The 18,253-nt window shown below is 41.6% G+C and overlaps 1 protein-coding gene across 3 annotated transcripts in view; it reads right to left on the bottom strand.

The window, feature by feature from the left end:
• Nucleotides 1–18,253, bottom strand: part of grip2a (glutamate receptor interacting protein 2a) — a 53,914-nt gene that overhangs the window by 12,753 nt on the left and 22,908 nt on the right. For 2 of the 3 annotated variants that reach the window (XM_072681424.1, XM_072681425.1), the window contains exons 6-16: nt 17,278–17,353; nt 15,320–15,465; nt 14,329–14,476; nt 12,500–12,654; nt 7,747–7,878; nt 6,854–7,018; nt 5,240–5,426; nt 1,817–1,962; nt 1,154–1,234; nt 917–980; nt 642–787 (exon numbers count right to left, since the gene is read on the bottom strand). In XM_072681424.1, coding sequence (XP_072537525.1) covers nt 642–787; nt 917–980; nt 1,154–1,234; nt 1,817–1,962; nt 5,240–5,426; nt 6,854–7,018; nt 7,747–7,878; nt 12,500–12,654; nt 14,329–14,476; nt 15,320–15,465; nt 17,278–17,353 — 1,446 coding nt within the window. The remainder of the gene's footprint in view (nt 1–641; nt 788–916; nt 981–1,153; nt 1,235–1,816; nt 1,963–5,239; nt 5,427–6,853; nt 7,019–7,746; nt 7,879–12,499; nt 12,655–14,328; nt 14,477–15,319; nt 15,466–17,277; nt 17,354–18,253) is intronic. The other variant, XM_072681426.1, reaches the window with a different exon arrangement.

Below are 18,253 nucleotides of genomic sequence, written 5' to 3'. Positions count from 1 at the left end.
GTGAGAACAGGTGGCTTCAGGTCAGGTAACAAGTTGATTGGGAGTGTCTAACTGGTCTGTAAAAGCCAGAACTGCTAATGAATACTAAGGGATCAAATACTTATTTCACTCCATGAAATACAAATCAATTAATATATATTCCTTAGATTTATTTTCTGGATTTTCTTTTTAATAATCTGTCTCTCCATGTAAGAATACATCTACCATTAAAAGTATAGAATGATCATGTCTTTATTAGTGGGCCAACGAAGAAAATCAGCAAGGGATCAAATACTTCTTGGACTCACTGTATAATGAATCCATCATGTTTCAGGTTATCCAGGGTGGACGGACGGATGAGCTGCATTATCAATAATCAGGCAACAGGGTTGTGTGTGTGGTGTTGATGGACACAGAGTGGTGATGTGTGCTGTTGAGGAGAAACGGGATCTTTCTGTGAGTCATGGGTATAAAATTGTGGAAGCATTTAAATGAGGGATCCAGTGAGGATTTGAGGAGGCCACTGAACTGCCCGTGCATTCTAAGGACACATCAAGAAAATCTCAGACTCGCCATGTGAGCAGCTAAATTAAGAAAACAATAACACACACACACACACACACACTTTACCAGAACAAGAAGAATGTGAGAGCACCACACACCTAGGTTGTCCTCGTCCTTCTGAATGCGCAGCCTGACCATGTCCTCGGCCTGCTGGAGAATGGCCATCGCCTCCTCCATTCCACAGTGCTCCAGCTTCACATTATCTATGGCCAGCAACCGGTCACCAGGCTCCAAAGTACCTGTTCTGAGCACGCACATACATACATACATACACACACACACACACACACAATACATATATTTTAAATTCAGATTCTACGTAACTGTACATGAATACATTTGAAATAGTTATATAAATACAACATAGCTTTACCTGTGAGCAATGCTGCCTCTCCTAATCTCAGAGATGATCAGAGGCCTGCTTGGCTTCTTGCTTGCTGTTGTGTTCCAAAAGAGCAAGACAATGTTACAAGACATCACTGGATACCTGAAAAGGCTGGAACTCCGTTTACTTCTGAATCTGCCCAGTCAACTTCATGTTTACAGAACTGACCAATGCTGTATGCCGTGTGCCTTTAAGCAACAGCGCCACCACTTGGTCATTACTCACCGCTTATAGTAATGCCCAACTCCACCCCACGCCTCTTTGGCAACTTCACTTGAAACGTACCGCTACTGGGGATGACTGATTCTGACAGAGAGAGAATACAAATAAGGCAGAACAATGACTGTACATACCTTACATAGAACAGTTATAATGTATTTAGAAAGATACACACAATACACACACACACATACACACATATATGTCATGCTAAATGACTGCACTATAGTTTCATGGTTTGGTACTATAGTTGCATGAGGTATTTCCACACACACACACACACACACACACACACACACACACACACACACACACACACACACACACACACACACACACACACACACACACACACACACACACACACACACACACACACACACACACACACACAGCATGATCAGCACACATTCAACCAGGTGTGTCCAAACTGTGACCAGACTGGTCCTAATATATGTACATATATGTATGTATGTATGTGTGTGTGTATATATATATATATTTTAGTTTTTGTCCATTTGGACATCCAATTTTGTGTTAAGCAGGTGATTGAACACATTTTAGGTAAAATAAATACAATAAAATAAATAAACTAATTAATTAAAGTAAATTAAGTAATTAAAATAATTAGAGAAAACACTACTATATTCAGCACTGGTCTTCACATACCTGCAACATCAAACTCTACTTCTAGAGTGACCTTATTGGCCAGAGCTGCATCTCGGAGAAGCTGATTGGCCTCTTCTAGTGTTCCGTCCTCAGTGGGAATGCCATTTATGGACAGAATTCTGTCCCCAACCTGCAGCACCCCACACCTACAAAAGCAATCAGGACAACAGATACACTCACTCACACTCATCCACTTTATTAGAAACTCGTCCCCTAAATTATCAACCATAGGCCATAAGGTGGAGCTCCACATACCAGTAGATCCACTAAACCAGTAAAGACAGTAAACCAGTTCAACCTGACTAATTAAATAAACAAGAGCATGTCATCATTAAAAAAACAAAAGTCTGACATAGTCCTAAAGTAAAGCAGAAAATGCACTGCAGGACCTTTTACAGTATTAACAAGGCCAGGTTAACCTATTGCTCCTGCCCTGATGGGATGCCAGTTTACATAGAACAGATAATCCAGATCAAATGAGGGATATACATGTTAACATTAGCTACTAATGAAGACAAAGCCAGTCCAATACAACACCACAATCATATCATTTTGCCTACAAAAGGAAGTGAATGTAAATAAAGTAGTCTGAGTTGACTACAGAATAGCCTTGAGAAAGAATAGCCTTCAAAAGGAGGCTAAAGCTCTAGATTGTAAAGCCATAGATTCTCACTGTAGATTCACCCAAAGTCTTACAGGTGTTCTAGATAAATCACTGACTGTGAATATGAGCAGTACTGTAACTGGTAACTAACAGAAATAAAAAAAATGGTAGCTCTTGGTAGAAAAATTGCAGCTTTTGCTGGTTTCAAATAGTCTAAGCTGGTCTTTGATGGTCAAGGGGGTGGAAAAGCTGGGCATCCAGACGAAAACAAACCCTATGCTGGTAATTTAGCTGGTTAACCAGCTCTTGACCAGCAAAGTGTACGGTCAAGCTGGGCGTCCAGCTTAGTTTACCAGGTTGGTTGTGTTGGTCACCCAACTTAGCCATGAATGATTCAAATCTGGCTGGCTACAAAACAGAAAAATGCTAAATCTGAGAAAACGTTGTTGACATTGGATGCTACGAAACATGACCTGAATGACAGTCTTTCAGGCTGGGCGTCCAGGTTGGTGATGATTATCATGCAGGTCAACTAGCTGAGTTGACCAAGTTGGTCAAGGGAAGTCATGCTTGTAGGCCAGTTAAACCATTATAAATTAAACTAGTGGACCAGCTTAGGTCTTAACTGGCATAGGGTATGTTTTGTTTGAGTTTAATGGTTTAGCTTGACCAGCTTGAGTCAGGTTAAGACTTGAGCTGGCCAGGCTGTTTAACCTTACATTAATATGAACAAATGAGCTTGATATAAGCTTTAATATCTGTGTTTAATGTATAATGGTCAAGCTTGGTTAGCTTTATCATAGAGGTGTTTTTTTCTGCCCGGGTTTAAACATTTACAACCCACCCAGCAGCCTAGCTCTACCAGTCACAGAACTACTTTAAGAAATCTGCCATTCAGTTCCCATTTCGTAGCATTCAATGTCTGCAGCATTTTCTCAGATTTAGCCCCCAATTTACACTCTGCATTAGTCGCGTCACGATGCTCATTGCTATCTTACATCCCGTCTACAGTCTATTTTCACGCTTCCGCCTGAAACGTTTAAATAGCAACAGTGCTTACAAATATATCTACATTGATGGGTGTGGTGGTCTCGAAATGAGGTGTGTTCAGGTCAGACGTTCATTGCTATCTTGGCAGTGAATTGTGTGGCCAACGCTCGTACACCCCCGCTTGTTGCGAACACATGGACCCGCAGCAGTGCACGAACCCATAGTGCGGCCAGTTGGAAGCTATGCAAATCTTGGACAACAATATTTATCAACAATAAACAATAAATACAAAATAAAATGACATTAATCTAAAAGAGAGGAGCTCCACCGCTTCAGCACGCCTTCCCAGACTGCGCGCAATACGCCATTGAAATAGCAATCCGCCAATTGGCGTATTGCCAGTTATGCCCAAAACACACCCATGAATAATTAAGAAAATGAGTTCATGCCCTTTGCACGTTTCGAGCAGCGTAAGACGTAGTTTTCCCGTCGTTATGATAGCAAAGACATACTGCTTTCACCTTCTAGCCACAGCAAACCTCACTACTGGGGTCCAATCAACCTCAATGCCCTCTGACACACAAAATGCAGATGAGAGAGCATTTGTGCCCATGTGTACATAATGCCACATATGTGTTCATCTGTCCAATCATGAGCATTTTCTAATGGCAGTTGACAGGAGCAGAGGCCATTGCACATCTCACACACACACACACACACACACACACACACACACACACACACACACACACACACACACACACACACACACACACTCATTTTGCTTGTTAAATGAAATGTGCAGCTCCAGTTCTTGCTGGCTGTGTGTGTTGTGTATTCATTACTACTCTAATTGGTGTGTAATGCACTTCAGATGGCTGTTGATCAGAATAGAGATTCAACAGAAAGGGGTTATTTAGACCAGGCCTAGCAGCATATCTTGCTATGGTGTCCATTCTGGAGCATGAACAGAAAAGCTCCATAAAACACAGTATGTGTTCAGATATCCTGAATCATTAATCAATAATAAACAAATCACTTTAGTTTAGTTCCCAGCTGTAACAGTCTTTCCCAGTCTTCGGATCACCAGAATATTTGCTCTATCTCAGCTGCCAAACCAATTTTATTTATTTATTTACAAACATCACACACAGACCCATTGTAGCATGTTTGCTTCAACAAGTGATTTGTCCAAAATAAACCCCCAAAAAACATTTTATGCTGATAAATTGCATTTTTTACAATTTCACACCTGGCTATTGCGCCCCCTAGAGGTTGACAATTCCCCTTTGCTGTGTCTGTAACGCCGCTTCAATTAATGATGAAAAAATAGGTCTGAGAGGTGCTGTGTGCCAGGTGCCTACTAGTTGCCATGACAACGTAGATAGCAGAAAAGCACCTGATTGGCTGCTTTCTACCTTGCCCACTTCTCACTAAGCCCCTCCTCTTCAACCCTCTATCCTGCATTGTTTAAATGTGCTCAGAGGGCAGGAGACCTGCGGATACTGAGGGTGGAGGTTTAGACTGCTATAACATGTGGGTCACATGCGTCTCAGACCTCCTCCTGAAGTGGTTTGGATGATTGGATTTGTATCTGGTTTAAATCTGGAGTCTTGAGGGTGTGAACACATTTGCATTTTTATGAAGTTTGACCTTATCCAGATATAACCCTGATATCTAAGACGCATGAAGTGACCAGGTGTAAACAGGGTCTATAACTTCACTGTTCACACACATGTATGGCTGTGATGGATTGCTTGGTCAGGAACCACTAATTGTAATTCCATACATTTGTCAGCATCAACACAAACGTGTATATAAGGATTCACCTTTCGGCGGGCGTGTCTGGCTCTATGAAGCGTATGCAGGCTGGTGCGGACAGCGGCTCAGTAGCAAACACTCCACCTTGCAGCTGCAGGCCAAACCCAGTGAGCGGATCACCCCTCAACACCACCTCGCTGACCTCTATGTGAACCACCTGACCACCAACACCCACCGTACTGGAGGACAGAGACACTGCAGAGAGACAGGGTTGGAGAGAGAGCAGAGAATATATGAATACATGAATGTTTTCCAGACTTTATACAGATTACATAATCCACCTCATTATGCGATATATTATGTATTGTTCTTTTTATTTATTATTAAACTACTAAATATACTTTGTTATTGAAATTATTAAAATGATTAAATGAATGATTATATTAAAATAATGTTATAAAATATATGTATATTTAAAGAATTGAATGTACATTATTTTAATACTTCGTCTAATGAATATAAGGAATATCACCAATACCTTTTTAAACCATATCATAGATAATGTCAGTACTGAAGGAACACTGCACTGTATGTATGTAAGAGCCTGTTTAAGCAGTGTTTTTATTACTCCTATATGATTTTATTAGTTTTTATAAATGTTTTACATGTCCAGCCAAAATGTGATACATATTGTATATGGTAGTATCATAATATTACATTTTTTGCCATATTGCCCCTGCCTATAGTGTTCACAGATTAATTAATTAACAAAATAATAAATTTTCATATATATATATATATATATATATATATATATATATATATATATATATATATAGTGTTACATTTTAATACTGTTTTTTTATCTGGCTAGTCTTAAAGCTTACAGAGCAAAATATTACAATAAATGCTGTCTCATGAAATTACATCTTTGCCATATTGGCCATTCCAGGTGCACACAGATAAAATATGTGTATTATTATTATTATTATTATTATTATATTGTCACTGGCTGAACCAAACCTTGTATTTCTTTTTTTTAAAACTAATTTTCAATGCTTTTTTTGCATTGCTGACACAGATGTGCAAACACACACAGACACAGCTTGTCTAGTCCCTGCAAAGAAGTACCCTCTGGAGCAGATAAACATGAATCTATTGCTTCCTAATGCCAGACTTGGGCTAGCGAGGGTACAAAGCCCCCCAGCATTGAGCTGTGGGCAGTGGAAGAACTGTGTTCTCTGAAATGATGGATGGTGCTCCATCCAATACTTTTGGTTTAAGTTGGGATGATGAGGTGGGGTGGTGATCATCCAACATTCTGACCATACTAATGCTTAGTTGTTGCTAAATGCAATCAAATCCTTGCAGCAATGCTCCTGTATCTAGTAGAAAGCCTTCTTCCCTGGACAGTAGAGACAGTTACTCAAACAAAAGCAAAATATTATTTTTAATACCCTTGATTTAGAAAAAAAAAAACAGTAAGCAGATGTCCCAATACTTTTGTCCAAATAGTGTCTGTATAAATAAAATAAAAAGACATTATTTTAGATAAAATATGTTGATCCAACAGTGATGACAGGATTGAATGTGTGTTGTGTGTGTGTGTGGTTTAAGCATGCTCTAACAGGTTGAGTGTCATATGGATGAGCTGAGTTGAGAAATAAAGCATCCTCTCTTACAGGAGCTCTTGTGGTCCTTTCTCTGGTGCCTCCTCTTGGTGGTGGTGCTGCGGGGGCTGGAGGGGTACGGGGGCAGTGTGTTGCATGGATACGTGGCTGGATACGCAGAGCCACAGCTATAACTGTGAAAACCTGATGTTTGAGATGAGCTGCCTGATGCCACCGCTGTAGAATAGAAGAAACACACACACACACACACACACACACACACACACACACACACACATACACACATACACACACATACACACACACACACTTATTTAATAAAGATCAGCAAACACTGTCAATACTTCATTACTGTCAGACAAAAACCCTGTATCTCCAGCTCTTAAAGACGATGATGCTTCAAAGTAAGCACTATTGGTTCCATAAAGAACTATAATTGTTATAGAGATGTGAGTGAGTGTGAAGAACCTTAAGTTGAAGGATCTTTATACCTTTAAATGTTCTTCACACAGGTATAAAAACATACAGGCCTAATTGCATCTCCATCTGCGCACACACACACACACACACACACACACACACACACACACACACGCACACACACACACACGGCCTACTCACATTTGCATATATACACACACAACCACACTGCATATCTGCATATGCATGCATGTAGATACAGGACCCCTTACATCTGCATGCACACAGTTATATAGTAGCATGCATACAGATACACACAGCCTTCTCACATTTGCATACACACACACACACCTCTCATGTTTGCATATGCATGCATGCACATATACACACACTGCTCACACCTATCTGCATATGCATGCACAGATCCATGTATCCATACACACTTGCATAAGCGCTGTACACACCTGTATTTGCACACAGACACATATGCCCAGCTGCACACAACATACACTCACAAGACTCACATCTGCAGTGGGAGTGTGTAGGGGTGGTGTTGTTCCAGGCTGGGGGGGTTTTGCTGTGGTGGGGTGGAGGGGGGGAGCTGAGGTAGTTCACACTGGAGTCCCACTGACGCTGACTACTCCTCTGGACACGCACTGCAGCCAAACACACACACACAGAGACAAAAACATGACTGCACAAGCCAGGAAACACACAGCAGAACACACAGAAACCAAGACCACCCAGAGGAAGAGCACACAGCGCACTCGGCTCATGCTAAAGACCCCCGGGAAAAGGTTTGGGGAGATTTTCCACATTGGCTCAGTGATCAGTGACATTACCATGGCTGTTTGGCTACAGGCTACCAGCTAACAGACACATGTTCTACACACACATCCCAGTCAGTCAGTCAGTCAGTCAGTCAGTCAGTCTCTCTCTCTCTCTCTCTCTCTCTTTTGCTTACATTTGCTCGCTAGCTTGGATAAAGCTGAGAGCAGTGGAGAGAAATGCATTTTTAAAACCGTCTCTGATTGCTTAAAAGAGGATAAAAACACTACAGAGAAAACAGAGAGATTGGGGGGAGGGGTTAGGAGAGGGGGCGGGGTTTGGAGAGGGAGACACTAATGAGCCTTAATTAACCAAGAGACGGTCCATATATTAAGCAGACCACGTCCGCCAGTGGGGATTGGCTATTAAGGACATTTTGCTCATATTATTAAGCTATCTGGGGTCACAAAGCAAGATTTAGGCCAAAAGTTGAGCCTATCCAACAGGAGAAGAGCTGAGGGATGATCCTATTAAGCAGTACTGAACTTTTTGGCAGTTCCTCAGCTAAATGACCAATCCTGCTTTGTGAAATACACTCCCTGGTTTCAGTACTTCAGCTCGTTTTCTGCCCCCATGGAGCCTGAGGCCTACTTGGTTGCTGTTGCTTTCTTTTCAGCCTAAATCTTTTTCTGATACTGCAGCAAAGCACAGAGCTCAATTAAACCCCCAATCATTCATCTGAATCAAATACTCAGAGTACAATGGGTTTTTAGGTTGTTAGTTTGTGTCCTGAACTCACTGTGAAATCACTGTGTTTGTTGTTAGCATGGTGACCATATAGGCCTGACTTAGGCCTATCTGCTGTGTGCTTCTTGCCAAATGTATATCCTTATACCCCCCTCTGCTTTAATTCGGTGTTAATTTGTATTGTTGCACTTTATTTTATTTTACTGTTCTATTCTAAGTTGGAAAAAAAACAATGACAATTTTTAATTAATACATCTGAGGATTCTGCTTATGAATTTAGAGGTCTTTAGTATGACAGTCATTTTCATATGTCCTTTTTTGCTTCTGTTTCAAATATTTTGGCATCACTAGCACATCTACGGTGTCATGCAAACACTATGTATCCCCACTTTTCACTTTTTTTTCTAGACATAATGTGATCTGTCAGCTGCTCTTTCCATTGGGTCAAAATTTCATGGTAAATGAACCAATAGAAATGCTCCGAAATGACTTGGAATACAACTTTCAATTAAAGTTCAGGAGCTTTTTCCTTTTCATGTAAAGTTGCTGTTTTGGAGATACATGTTTTTTGTGAGACAGTGATGTTATAGTCATATTTGCTTAGGTTTTTTTTTATGTTGCTTTTAGTGTGGTATGGGTGCCATTACAAAAAAAAACGCCCAACAGCCTGCAGTGCCACTGTGCTGCTGCTGAGTAATTCGGTTTACAATAGAATTCGCAGAGCTAGTTTTAGCTGTACTGACGCCCTCAAATCTGAATCTTCCACCAGAGAAACCTGACAGTGTTGTTGACATGTGCTCGTCTCGTAAATGTGATATTTCCACACGACGGCACCAGTTTGTCTTCTACTTTGTCACGTGTGCTGGCATCTCCAAAAGCAGACCAAACTGAGCTCCAAACATATGAGCTGTTCTAATAAAGATTTGGCTTCTGATTGAGGTGGGGAAACTCTGCCTTCTCTGCTTTTCCCAAAAGTGGCCTACTTATTGTAGTTGTAAGTGTGTTTGTGAGGAGCAAACGATTAGTCTAGTTAGTGTGAAAAGTATGTAGCTCAAAAAGCACTGTTTAGCAGGCAGATGATTCTCCAACAGGGGGCGCTATTATCACCTGAGTAGCTCTTGGTGTTTCATAAAGACAGAGATTCACAAATCTGGAAAATTCAGGTCCGCAAAGTAAAAAATCCATCCAGGATTTTATTCCAACTGCCTGAGTGGCTCTGCTGGAGCCCAGGTCCCGAAAGTAAAAATCCACCCCAGGCAGTTGGAACAAAATCTTAGGGTGGATTATTATTGGATAAGATTATTATTATATGGACCTGGATTTGCCACCTTTGCTTTTTAAGTCCTTGTTTTCAGCCAATAGTTCAGTGATAATCAGCAAAAAGAAAGCATTCTTTAGCAGACGGAAGATTCTCCAACAGGGGGCGCTATTAGCACTTGAGTAGCTCTTGGTGATTCACTTGTAAGCAAATTCAGGTCCGCAAAGTAAAAATCCATCCAGGATTTTATTCCAACTGCCTGAGTGGCTGTGCTGCAGCCCAGGTACCAAAAGTAAAAATCCACCCAGGCAGTTGGAACAAAATCCTAGGGTGGATTATTACTTTCTGGACCTGGATTTGCCACCTTTTCCTTTTAAGTCCTTGTTTTCAGCTAATAGCTCAGTGATAATAAAGTGAAAGCGTTGTTTAGCAGGTGGAAGATTCTCCAACAGGGGGCGCTATTAGCACTTAAGTAGCTCTTGGTGTTTCATAAGGACAAAGATTAACTTTTGAGCAAATGTGGCAAATTCAGGTCTGCAAAGTAGAAATCCACCCTAGGATTTTATCCCAACTGCCTGAGTGGCTCTGCTGCAGCCCAGGTACCAAAAGTAAAAATCCACCCCCAGGCAGTTGGAACAAAATCCTAAGGTGAATTATTACTTTCTGGACCTGGATTTGCCACCTTTTTAAGTCCTTGTTTTTAGCTAATAGCTTAGTGATAATAAAGTGAAAGCGTTGTTTAGCAGGCAGAAGATTCTCCAACAGGGGGCGCTATTAGCACTTGAGTAGCTCTTGGTGTTTCATAAGGACAAAGCTTCACTTTTAAGCAAATGTGGCAAATTCAGTTCTGCAAAGTAGAAATCCACCCTAGGATTTTATCCCAACTGCCTCGATGGCTCTGCTGCAGGGTGGATTAGTACTTTGGATTTGACACTTTTGCTTGTTTTGAGCTTCCATCAGCGAAATATTACATTTTTTGGTCTTGCACGGTGGCCGAGCAGGAAATCTCTAAACATCTCTGTTGCTCACGTTCTCTATGCTGAGAAACGCCTCTGTTCTCTTCGCTGAACCCAAATAGTGTACTATAGTACACTGTAGCATACTGTAGTCTCAACCGAGACTAGTTCTGGCCCACAGAATCACCGCAATGACTGGCCACAGCTGGCTACAGTCGGAGCAGTTTTGGGCCAAAATACAAACGCTGTACAAACAATCACATGGTGGTCTGCACGTGGACCACTCTCTTATATCTTTCTGCCTACATTCATTTCCTTCTTCTCTCTTAGCACACACTCCCCTCTGTCACAGTGTTACCCCAGTGCTCTGTGTGTCAGATCTGTCAGTGTTTGTGGTAAACAGTGTCAGAGGAGCCTCATGTCTGATTTAGGTGTTAGCTGAGACGTGTTAGCCAGACGTCTGAGCATTACAGAGATTTACCCCCCACCATTCATGTGGAGCCACACACACAGCAACAGTGCAGAGCGCATACAGAGCGCTGAAGAGTGTGTGAAGCTGCGTCTGCGTTGTGTGTGTGCTGTTGGTGTGTGTTTGCTGGAAAGCAGGTTTAATGCGGCTCGTCTGACGTTTAGTTGCTAATGTGCTAAAGCAGCACCCGCAGACTCGCTTAGAATGGGCCATTACATGCAGTCCTGTGCACGTGCCTGTGTGTGTGTGTCTGTCTGTGTGTCTGTATGTGTATAGATGTGTGTGTGTGTGTGTCTGTGTGTGTGCGGGCATGTATGTGTCCGCAGGGTAGGGGATGTCTTGCCATCAGCGTTCTGCAGATTAAGAATGATTCACTGCACGTGCAAGAGAGACCCCTAAAGCATTCCCCCTATAACCACTCAGCAAACAGAAAGGTCAGAGGGAGAGAGACAGAGAGAGAGAGAGAGACAGAGAGAGAGGGAGAGAGACAGAGAGAGAGAGAGACAGAGAGAGAGGGAGAGAGACAGAGAGAGAGAGAGAGACAGAGAGAGAGGGAGAGAGACAGAGAGAGAGAGAGAGACAGAGAGAGAGAGACAGAGAGAAAGGGAGAGAGTGAGGGAGGAGAGAGAAATAGAAAAAGGGAGAGAGAGAGAGAGAGAGAGAGATGGAGGGATGGAGAGAGGGAGAGAGAGAGATGGAGGGATGGAGAGAGGGAGAGAGAGGGGATGAAAAAGAGAGAGGAAGAGAGAAAATGAGAACGAGAGAGAGAGAGAGAGATGGAGAGAATAGGGAGAGGGGGCAGAGAAAGAGAGAGAAAGAGAGAAAGGGAGAGTGAGACAGAGAGACAAAGAGAAAGGGGGGAGGGAGAGAGGGAGAGAAAGGAGAGAGAAAGAGAGAGAGTGAGGGATGGCGAGAAAGAGAGAAAGAGTGAGAGACAGACACACAGACAAGGGGGCTAAACAGGGAGGGAAACACAGTTGAAGAGAGAGAGTGTGAATCAGACACGGGTTTGAGATAAAGACAGGGAGAAAGAGACTGTGTGTGTGTGTGTGTTTGTGTGTGTGTGTGTGTGTGTGTACCTGTGTCATGTAGGTTGTGTTGTGAAGGCAGTATCTCCAGTTTGGTGATGTCGGTGGAGTTGGCCAGCAGCTGCTGAGCTTCCATTAAAGAACAGTGTTCAGTGCTCATCCCATCTATAGCCAAAAGAATATCCCCCACATGCAGAGCACCACACCTGAGAGAGAGAGACATAGAGAGAGACATAGAGAGAGAGAGAGAGAGAGAGAGAGCGAAGGAAGGGATCACTGTATGACATTCCACCTCTGTCTGCTGCTATTAATTAACTGTGGTCATCTGTTTCCGGCTGTCTGGCTGAGTTAGCTCGTTTAACACGAGGCGGACAGACGCTATGACAGACTAACGAGGTGTGTTAGACATTAGCTCTGGATCATCAGCTGGCTGTTACAGCAGAGGGTCGTCCGTTTCTCAGAATTTCAGCAATAGCTCAAGGCCCTGATTTCAGCTTCAGTTTATCTCACAGCTGATAACAGGCAGTCTAATCAGTCAGTAAAGCTCTGTTCATCCAAAGATAGTGATGTTTTATCATACAAAAAAAAGATATGCTAATATTTTCAGAATTTGTAGTAAAAAATTTAAAGAATTTGGTGGTGATACCACCAAAATTTAGCGGTGATACCATATAGTGCGGTATTTAAACATGGTGACGGGATCTCAAAATGAGGACGGTATTTAAAAATGGCCGTGTGTCTCTAGCACCTCTTGTTCAGTTCTATCTAGTATTCGACCAAATAAGCTCCTTCACCCATGTGTATTTAAGAGCGCCACAGGGTTAGTGATGTTATGCCTAGATGCTGCACTGATCTAGATATACCTAGATGCTGCACTGACCGCTGGATCATGCGTCAACATTGCCGCCATACTGGTCCAAGCAACTTATATCATATCATATTTCTCATATTTCTCAAGATTGTAGTGAAAAAAAGGTCTCTGATTCGTGTGCAGCTCGAGGCCGTGCAAATCTCACACAGTCCAAACCAGATCTCAGGAAATTACCTGAACAACTGAACAGCTGTTTTTGGTTGTATTTGGCCATTTTGACATAACAATAATATTATTATTATACTATCAGTACCCACTATATATTTACTATATTATGCTAATATTTAGACTGCATATACTATTTACTATTGTTAATCTTATTATTCTTTTATTATATTATTGATTAGACTACATCTTACTGTATGTATAGGCTAATAATAATATGCTGTACTATACTGTATATTGTTGTGCTACTAACACATCTCACTTTATACTGTATTACACTTAAATTCCACACTATTAATTCTGTACTATATTATTACTATTTTTTTTCATATCATGTAAACATATGAAGACCACATGTTTATTAAGGGCCGCATGACATTATTGAGTGATCTGAAATAACTGGAGTCAAAACATTTTTGGATCTCCACACAGATCAAAATCCCTTGAATATAAAAATGATAAATTTGGATGAGAAATGTAAACATTACTGATCTTTTTGATCAGAAGAAACGTAGCTCAGCTTAAAAGCATCATATCAGAAAATACTTCCAGCAGAGCTATATAACAGATATTTGGATTGTGTAAATCACTATATCAGTGTAAAATGATCTAAATATCTATCTATCTATCTATCTATCTATCTATCTATCTGTCTGTCTGTCTGTCTGTCTGTCTGTGTATCTATCTATCTATCTATCTATCTATCTATCTATTTATCTGTCTGTCTGTCTGTCTGTATATCTGTATATCTGTCTGCATTCATTTGTCTGTATACTTCTTTGTATGTGTAAGTGTGTGTGTGCATGTGTGTGTGTGTGTATCTGCGCTTGCATGCTGTTCTCACCTGTCTGCAACGCTGGCAGGTTTAATTTTCTGGATTGTAATGACATGTTTGTTCCTGTAGAGGGAGGTGGTGAGGCTCAGTCCCAGTACAGAGCCGCCTGACCGCACAATCTCTACCTGCAGAGGACCTGTGGACTGTTGCACTGAGTCTGCCACACACACACACACATACACACACACACACACACACACACACACACACATATACGCACAATCAAATTGATGCACATACAAAAATGCAAAAGCTTGCTGTACACTGTTCACCTTCTTTACAGACCCACGGAAAGTCAAAGAACCCCTTAGATGCTTAAACACATTCTCTGCCTGGTTAAAAGTTCTGGTGGAAAATCTTTGATAGATCTGTAAAAATCACCAAAAGGGTTCCACTGCTGCCACCCCCTGGAGTACCACACACACGCATTTCCTCACACCTAGTCTGCATTTAGCAGAGCTGTTGCAGGGACCATGTGTGTTTGGGGAGATGGGAGCACTCACACTAGTGAGAAAACACGGAGCAGTGGGCAAGCACATCAGGGAGCAATTAGGTCTGAGTTACAATATATGGACAAAAGTATTGGGACACCTGGTCATTTACTGTTTTTCTGAGATCAAGGTTATTAAAAAGGGTTTATTCTGCTTTGGCAGGAGTAAATTGCTGTGAAGAGTTGATTGCATTCAGTGACCAAAGCATAAGTGTTGTCAGGATGTTGGATAATCACTCAAAAGTATTGGATGGAGCACCACCATCATTCCAGAGAACACAGTTCTTCCACTGCTCAACAGCTCAATGCTTGGGGTCTTTATACCCCTCTAGCCCATGTCTGGCATTAGGCACAGTGCCAAAAGGTTCATGTTTATCTGCTCCAGCCTTGAGTGCTGGTCCTGGGGACTGAACCAGCAACCAGCAAAACGAATCAGAATCATTTGGTGATACCCCTAATGATCCCCCTAATAAAAAAATGTGCCTTGTGTGTGTGTGTGTGTGCGCTCACCCATGACTGTGATGTCATACTCGATAAGGAAGAACGTTTCCTGGGTGCTCTGCATGAGCAGCGTCAGAGCGTCCGCATGTTTCTGTCGGTTCAGAGCCACTCCATTCACACTCAGCACTCGATCACCTGCACGCAGAGTGCCCTCTCTGGGAGAGAGACATAGAGTTGGGAGGTAGAGAGAGAGAGTGAGAAAGAAAAAAAGATAATCATGATTCAAAGCATACCAACTCATCTGTCAAACCTGGTGGAGGTAGTGTTATGACCTGGTAATGTATGGTTATGTATATATTTACATTACATTTACATATACAGTATATAACCATATATGCACTTAGGAGCGAGAGCAAGAGCGAGAGAGAGAGAGAGAGAGAGAGAGAGAGAGAAAGAGAGATTGAAAGGGGGTTTGATTCCTGGAGCGGAGAAGCAGTGTAGGTGGAAGAAAGCAGACAGAGCATTACAGAAACTTAAAATTCATAATAACAAGTGATATTTTAGCAGCTCTACACTGTATGGACAAAAGTATTTGGACACCTGCTCATCCATTGTTTCTTCCGAAATCAAGGATACAAAAAAGAATGCCAGTGAAGTCAGGATGTTGGATAATCAGTTTCCAGAAGTACATACACAACATGTCCAAATGTTTGTGGACACCCCTTCTGATAAATGCATTCAGTTGCTTTAAGTTGCACCCACTGCTGACACAGATATGCACACACACATACATACACACACACAGCTTGTCTAGTCCCTGTAGAAACGTACTGCCACTAAAATAGGACTTTCTTGAGCAGATAAACCTGATGAACCTTTTGGTTCTGTGTCTAATGCCAGCCGTGGGCTATAGGGCTATGAGGGCACTGAGCTGTGGAGCAGTGGAAAAACTCTCTGGAATGGTGGTTGGTGCTCTAATCAATACTTTTGGGATGAGTCTGGGAGTTGGGCATGAGGTGGGGGTGGTGAACATCCAAAATCCTGACCTCACTAGAAGGTTAAGCTCTTGAGCAAGTGTCCCAATACTTTGTTTGTATGATTGCAAACCTGTTCGTCCGATTTGAATGTACATACCTTCTTTTGTATTCAACATCAGTATTTAAGTACGCAGCTAAAATAACAATACTTTTGTCAACGTCCAAATATATATGGACCTGGCTGTATAGTCTGGGGTTTGACCATCATGAAATTTGAGTATGAGCTCATACTAATGTGGATTTTCCTATGAAATTGGTGCTTCAAGTAGGGGTTAGGGCTACTCTATTCACCTCTGTTGCAAAGTAAGGCGCTGCCTTGCATGCACTCGTGTGCTTTGCACGCAGTGGGACGGTTCTGGAAGTGCTTGTGATTATGGTAATAGAGGATATTCCATTAGCCGATGGGGACAGGTAGCCTCACCAGCACTTAAGAGTGTGTGTACGTCTGTTTGAAGGAGAGATCTTTGTTTGGTTCGGAGTGTGTGAGTGTTTGTGGGTGTGTGTGATCTATTCCTTTAGTGCTACAGTGTGTGTGTGTGTGTGCATTCATGCTGCAGGCTGTTTTCTGCTCTTCTCACTCATTATAATGCCATCAGATTACGCTTCAGTTAGCACAAATGCCTCAGCAACCAGCTCTCAGGCCTAAACGCACTACATACACACACACACACACATACATACACACACACACAACCAGACTACCCAATCATACACATTAAACACTTACAATATCACACCCACAGCATTTTAACATGGTGTATGCGAGCAAACTATGGACCAAGTGCGTTTCCATCACCACACAAACACACTCCACGAGCATCACACACTCGATAGTGCACGCTCATGGTCAGAATAGCTCCAAATTTTCCAGGCACACTGCCCCAGTGAATAATGGGGAAAAACATCTCACTCTGGACAGTGCAGACTTGTAATGTGCACACACTCACACACACACACACAAACACACTCACTGACTCATTATGGTCTCACCTGTCTGCAGGGCCGCCGGGCCTGACGTAGGTCACTACCAGAGGACGAGCCTTATGCCAGTCCTCATGAAACCCCCCTGAAAAACACACACACACACACACACACACACACACACACACACACACACACACAAACAGACACTGGAATGCAAAACTTAGAGACAATAAATGAAAATACTTGAAAAATACAATCCTTTCTAATGTAATACAGATGTCAAATTACAAATGACATTATCATAACAATGGTTGGAGCTGACATTTTTTACTCAAGCTGTATATTACTGTATAAACATGTACACCTGTATCTCAATTTTCAATCTTCTGTTTTATGTTTTCTCCATGGTTTGAACCCTATAGCTGCTTCTGTACACTGTGTAAATGATTCTGGATGAATGGACCAATAGAAATGCTCTAAAGTTTTGGAACAAACTCAAAGTCAAGGTAATTTCTGCCTTCTCCTGTAAAGTCCCCATTTTGGAGATACATGCTTTCATCAGAGCAATGATATATATTTCTGATTGAGTCACTATTTAACTAAGGTGACCATATAATATTTACTTATTTTTTTAACTATCACTCTGCTGAACTCCACACTACAGAGATGAACCACTACTGCCCATATACTGCATACATATATATATTAAGAGAGCATATCTTAAGAGACCACAACTTTTTAAATTTCCCAACAGCAATGTGAAAGACTAGTGGAGAGCCGGCCGAGACATTAAAGCTGTTCAAGTAAAATATCTCTAAAGTTCAGATATTAGTACTGTGTTTAAATTTCAATAATAACTTCTTTGCATTATAATTATTATAATCATTTCTTTGCATTAATAGAGCAGTATTGTTTTGAGCAGTTGTCATTTCTGCAAATAAATTCTCTAATAGTCTCTTATTTTTTCAGGAGCTGTATGTATATATAAAATGAATGATCCTTGCGTCTCCAAAAAGGCAACTTTACAGCAGAAGTAGCTTTG

Source organism: Salminus brasiliensis, chromosome 6, assembly GCF_030463535.1.
Source record: "Salminus brasiliensis chromosome 6, fSalBra1.hap2, whole genome shotgun sequence".
Taxonomy (NCBI): Eukaryota; Metazoa; Chordata; class Actinopteri; order Characiformes; family Bryconidae; genus Salminus; species Salminus brasiliensis.
Note: the sequence above shows the minus strand (reverse complement) of the source record. Positions and strands in the feature narration are given on the sequence as shown.